This window comes from Achroia grisella, unplaced genomic scaffold, assembly GCF_030625045.1.
Source record: "Achroia grisella isolate CSIRO2021 unplaced genomic scaffold, CSIRO_AGI_Agris_v1 utg1576, whole genome shotgun sequence".
Taxonomy (NCBI): domain Eukaryota; kingdom Metazoa; phylum Arthropoda; class Insecta; order Lepidoptera; family Pyralidae; genus Achroia; species Achroia grisella.
The window spans coordinates 812,273-817,985 of record NW_026712658.1 but is presented as its reverse complement, the minus strand read 5'-3'; the positions used below and the strand labels follow the sequence as shown (position 1 = coordinate 817,985).

Here is a 5,713-nt window from a genome sequence, read left to right as displayed (position 1 = left end):
ATATGTTGATTTATCATTTTATGTTGCTGAGTCATAGTATTTTCTGTTCGCTTTAAGATGTTATACTCAGCCTCCATGATCGATGTTTGATTTTTCCAGAATGATGTTAATTTTTTCTGATTGTCTCGTAGTAAAGTAATGTCCATCTCATACTTTTCGGCGAATCTTTGATCCAATACTCCGAATAGGGAACTGGCGATGTAACCGACACCGTCGATAAGATATCGGCAGACGCCGCCTTGCGTATTTTTTCACCTGCTCGTTATAATGCTGACTGAGCAACATATGATTGTATTTAATTTATCGAAGAATAAAGCTTGAGTTTTAGAAAATGTGGTAAAGTTGAATGTTGCATGTGTATTGGATATGATAGATAAGAATAATAGTAGTGATGTCGCTAATGTTAATAAGCTGAATACCCCTTTTCGTCTTTCTAGCTTAGGTTTGTTATTTAAAGTTGATTCCTGAATTTCTGTTATATTTTTCTGGTTTTCAATCTGCTCTGTGTTTACAGGTAGTAGTGATACTTTAACAATGGGACGTTTTATAATTCCATTTTTAGTTTTAAGTGTGACTACTCTCACGTGTCCGTCACTACCTGGGTGCACTTCAACTACGCGACCCATAGCCCATTTCCCCGGGGGTAGATTTTCATCTCTGATTACTACAATATCATTATTTTTTATATTCTGTTGAGGCTTTCTCCACTTACTTCTGGCTGCTAGTTGAGTAAGATATTCATTACTCCATCGATCCCAGATATCTTTAAATATTTTCTGTGTTAGATGCCATCTCGTTCTTAAGTCATTTTCTGTTTCACAGATGTTTAAGGTGGGACCACATCCTAAAAAGTGAGAAGGTGTAATAATATCTAGATCATTGGGCATCTGTCATAGGACAAAGAGGTCTTGAATTTAAACATGCCTCCAACCGGGAGAGCACCGTGCTATATTCCTCAAATGTAAGTTTCTGTTCGCCTACTACTCTCTTAAGATGATATTTTAGGGTTTGTACTGACCGCTCCCATAATCCTCCTGCCGAGGGCCACGCAGGAGCGTTAAAATGCCATTCTATACCCATGTTTGTTACTTCTGACATGAACTCCTTGCTAAATATTTCTGTTAAATGATTATACTCCTCCTGTAATATTCTGTTTGCCCCAATAAAATTTGTTCCTTGATCACTGTAACTGTGACGGGGTACGCCTCTCCTTGCCGCCATCCGTCGCAACGCAGCTAAAAATGCAGACGTTGTCAAATCTGATACAAGTTCTAGATGTACTGCTTTCGTAGACATACAAACAAATACTGCCACATATCCCTTTGTGGTCTTGATACCACGGCCCTTGTTGGCTTTAATTAATATGTGACCTGTATAGTCGACGCCTGTATGTAGAAATGGTCGAGAACGATTGGTGCGTGCAGGTGGTAAATCTCCCATAATTTGGTACTGTTGTTCTGGACTTTGTCTCCTACATTTTACACAGAGACGTATATTTTTTGGTAGCTCGAATTCCACCTACAAGCCAGTATTTACGCCTCATAATTGCAGTTGTTAAACGAGCTCCGCCATGATATGTCAGCTCATGTGCTTCGTCAATCATGAGGTCCGCCAATCTTGTGTTACTCGGAATGATCGCAGGATGTTTTGTTTCAAGATCTATATTGGCATGTCTCAGTCTTCCACCAATTCGAAGTATACCGTTTCCATCTAATATTGGATTGAATTCGATGAGTTTACTGTTATTTTTTAAGCACTTGTTTGCTTTTAAAGCTTTCACTTCCTCAAAAAATTCTTCTCTCTGCACTTCTTTAATAATTATTTCTCTAGCATCCTTCAATTCCTGTATAGTTAAATAATGTTGCTTATTTTTATTTTTCCTATTAATAAATCTTAAAATCCATCCTAAAATATTTACTGCTTTACTTAGTTTACTACATCTAGTTAATATAATGCTTATAATATCGTTTTTCGGGTATGGTTTTATTACAGTCATTACATTTTTATTTTTTAATTCCTGATTTGTTGTATAACTTGTTATATTTTTCTCCTTAGTAGGCTGATATGTAGGTAACCACTTTGGTCCATTCCACCAAAATATGTTCTCGAAGCTGAGATGCAGTGAGACCACGGCTAGCACAGTCAGCCGGGTTTTCTTTCGATTGAACGTAACTCCAACACGACGATGGCATAATTGACGTGACTTGTTTCACACGGTTGGCTACGAATGGTTTCCATCTATCTGTATCTCCTTGCAACCAACCTAAAACTGCCATCGAATCTGTCCAACCATATAATTTAATATTACAATTATTAAGACCTGATTTGATTTTTGTAATTAATTTGGAAAGTAAGACGGTGGCGCATAACTCTAATCGAGGTAGAGATGTGTTTTTATTTAAAGGTACTACTTTCGCCTTTCCGGCCACCAAAATAATTGTTTTATTTACTCTGCAATAAACAACGCAGGCGTATGCTTTTGTGCTCGCATCACAAAATCCATGTAACTCTATGCACTCATTTTCCTCTGTATGTAGCCACCTAGGCACCTTACAATGCTCTATCGAGTTTATATCTTCTTTGAATTTACACCATCTCTCCCAAATTTCATTAGGTACCTGTTCATCCCACTTTATGTTTGATTGCCATACATCTTGAAATAATATTTTTAGTGTTGTAGTGACAGGTGACAACCATCCTAATGGGTCGTACAGTTTAGATATATTTGATAAAAGAGTGCGCTTAAAGATGTCGCTTGTAATAAACTTGCTGAATTAAAAGTAAAAGTATCTTTGTTGACTCGCTTGTTTGAAGTTAAAACTCTCCTGATTTTTGCTGTTGTTTTCTTGATCTAATAACTCAGACAAGTTTGACTTCCACTTCCTTAAATTAAATCCACCTGCTTTTAAGAGATTAATCATATCTTGTTTCAATTGTACTGCTTGTGTAGAATGAGTGCCATGAAGAAGATCATCCATATAGAAAGATTCTTCTAGAATTTGTGGAGCGGAACTGTTGGGGTAGTGTATTTTTTCATCTTGCGCTAGACGTTTAAGTGTCATCATGGCGAGAAATGGCGCGGCCTTAGTCCCGTATGTGACAGTTGCTAAATTATATTCCTTTAACTCTTCTGTTTTGTTCTCCCTCCAAATTATTTTTTGTAAATTCTGATCTTTTAAATTTAACCAGATTTGCCTGAACATCTTTTCTATATCTGCTGTAAATGCGTATTTATATTGACGCCACTTAATTATAAGGCTTTGTAAGTCTTGTTGTAAATTTGGACCTCTATACATCACATCATTTAAACTGTAGTTACTTGTAGTTTTAGCGGAGGCATTAAAAACTACTCTTAATTGAGTTGTAATTGAATCCCGTAATATGCAAAAGTGAGGTAAATAATTAGCGATACTCATATTACCGACTGTGGTGGTCGCCGGTGTCATGTGACCGAGCGATAAATACTCGTTAATAAATAATTTATAATTGGATGCAATTTGAGTGTTATTATTGAATTTTCTTTCCAGTTGATAAAATTGTGCAATAGATTTATTTTTAGAATTTCCTAACTTTTCTTGATAATCTGATTTTAATGGTAATCGCACTTCATATTTTCCATCCTCCCGCCTCTTAGTTGTCGACTGATAATATTTTATACAGTTTTGATCCTCAATCGTCATATCTGACCGGTCTGAGATATCTTCTATCTCCCAAAAACGACTGATGTCCTCACTGTTGTGTAATATAACATTACATTGTTTATGATATGTTGTAGTATGGCCACTTAAAATCCACCCTAGTTGTGTTTGTTGTGCTACTGGCAATGTCGACTCAGACCGACATAAACCATCCATAATTATATTTGAATAAACGTCTGCTCCCAGCAATAAGTCCACTGGTTTACTGATAAAAAACTCGGGGTCTGCTAACTTGATATGATCTAAATACTGCCAACTTGGTTTGGTGAAAGTATAACTTGGTAAATTCTTGATTAGATTTTTCATAATATATACTTCTGTTTGAAATGTATAATCGCTGTTTAGTGAGGAACAATTTACTGTGATTGCTCCTCTACAACTGTTTTCCTTATCACCTATTCCTGAAATTACCCCCTTGCATCTTTGACGTGGTATTTTTAATATCTGTGCCGCGTTTTCAGTTATTAATGATGTTTGAGAGCCCTGATCGAGAAGAGCACGCATTCTGTGGTATGTACCATCTGCAGCCTGTACCTTGATTGCTACAGTGGCAAGCAAAATTTCGGAAGTATCACGTTCTAGTGTCGCGTGTGACCTGCTTTGCACATAATTCGGTGCAGTCGTTGAACTCGATGGAGTAATGTTCGCGTCGGGTGTCTTGTTGCTATAGGTAAACGCGTGATGCAATAATGTATTGTGATCTTTTTTGCAATCACGGCATCTATTATTTGAAAAACATAATTTTCCATTATGATTATAAAGGCAATTATTACATAGATTTCATTTGGCAGCTGTTTTCCTTCTCATATAACCAGGCATTTCTAAAAATTTCCGACAATAATAAATTCCATGGTCACTGGAATTACAGACTGGACAGTTGTATTTAGTATTTAAACTAACATGTAGGTTTTTATTTGATGAGGAATTTTGTACACTTGATGAAAAGGTATTTTTGTTAAAATTATGTTTCTGATTAAATGGATTTTTATAATATGCACCTCCTTGATTTGTGAATTGACTATTAGGTTTTGATGTATAGTTGTCTTGTTTTTTACGTGCGGTCTCCAATGTTGTGAATTTAGTTTCCAAAAATTTCAAAAATTCTTTTAATATAGGTAATTCTCTAGGGTTTTTTAATGACTCCATATAGTCATTGTATGTGTCACTATCCAACTTTTGTGCTAATATATGTACCAACAATGGGTCCCATGTTCCAGTATCTATTCCTAAATTTTTAATGGCATTCAAGCATTCCATCGATGTGTCATGAATGCGTTTAATATGGTTTAATGATTGCTGCTGCATCAATGGAATGTTCATCAATGTATTAATATGCGATGTAAATATTAATTTTGTATTATTATATCTATGGTTGAGTATATCCCAACACACAGAATAATTATCAGAACTGATCTGAAGATGTTGAATAAGCCTTTCTGCTTCCCCTTTTACTTTTCCCTTCAGGTACTGCATTTTTTGTGCGTTGGACATGGAGGGATTATTATGAATACTCTCCGTAAAGAGATCTTTAAAGGAAACCCAACTATTATAATTTCCTTGGAACGTAGGTATGTCCAACTGAGGGGTTGAATTTGCTGTGTGTACCATCGCCCACATTTTCTTGTTTAGTGCCTTCTTTATTTTATTAAACTCCCCTTCATAATTGTAAAAAGTCTGTTCATATTCCTGGTTAGACCCCTCTAACTCGCTTTCCAGTTCCCAGTGTAACGATATATAGTAGCCCAACGACTCTGCAAGGTGCGTAATAAGTCGTCGAACTCCCATTTCTCTGTTATTGAACTTAAGTCTATGTTTGATATTGTACGTTGGAACGCTTTAAAATTAGCACATTGTTTTTTCAGCATATCTTCTGTTCTGCTGTTCGTTCCACGTGAAGATGTCGATGGTTGGTGCGACTGACCAGTAAAAATTGGTGCCTTTAATACCGGAGTTCTTGGTCTATCTGCTGTCGTTGGCTGATAATCTTGAATATACATTTTGATTAGCTCATACCT

At 36.2% G+C, this 5,713-nt stretch overlaps 2 protein-coding genes across 2 annotated transcripts; both read right to left on the bottom strand.

Moving 5' to 3' along the window:
• Positions 1-876: 876 nt before the first annotated feature.
• LOC131841266 (uncharacterized) lies at positions 877-1,440 on the bottom strand. The gene has a single exon (XM_059189550.1). The coding sequence runs from the start codon at positions 1,438-1,440 to the stop codon at positions 877-879; it is 564 nt and encodes a 187-aa protein (XP_059045533.1).
• Positions 1,441-1,471: 31 nt separating this feature from the next.
• Positions 1,472-5,315, bottom strand: LOC131841265 (uncharacterized). Its single transcript, XM_059189549.1, has 4 exons — positions 4,697-5,315; positions 2,900-4,399; positions 2,094-2,281; positions 1,472-1,843 (listed from the first exon to the last, which is right to left on the bottom strand). Exons 1-4 carry the CDS (start codon positions 5,313-5,315, stop codon positions 1,472-1,474), a joined length of 2,679 nt encoding a protein of 892 aa, XP_059045532.1.
• Between the last annotated feature and the right edge of the window lie 398 nt (positions 5,316-5,713).

Coding starts and splice junctions, on each gene's coding strand:
- LOC131841266 (XM_059189550.1), bottom strand. CDS start 1,440: ATGGGAGATTTACCACCTGCACGCACCAATCGTTCTCGACCATTTCTA.
- LOC131841265 (XM_059189549.1), bottom strand. CDS start 5,315: ATGTGGGCGATGGTACACACAGCAAATTCAACCCCTCAGTTGGACATA. Junction 4,400..4,696: donor TCAATTCACAAATCAAGGAG/GTGCATATTATA, acceptor ATTGCAAAAAAG/ATCACAATACATTATTGCAT. Junction 1,844..2,093: donor AGCTTCGAGAACATATTTTG/GTGGAATGGACC, acceptor TTAACTATACAG/GAATTGAAGGATGCTAGAGA.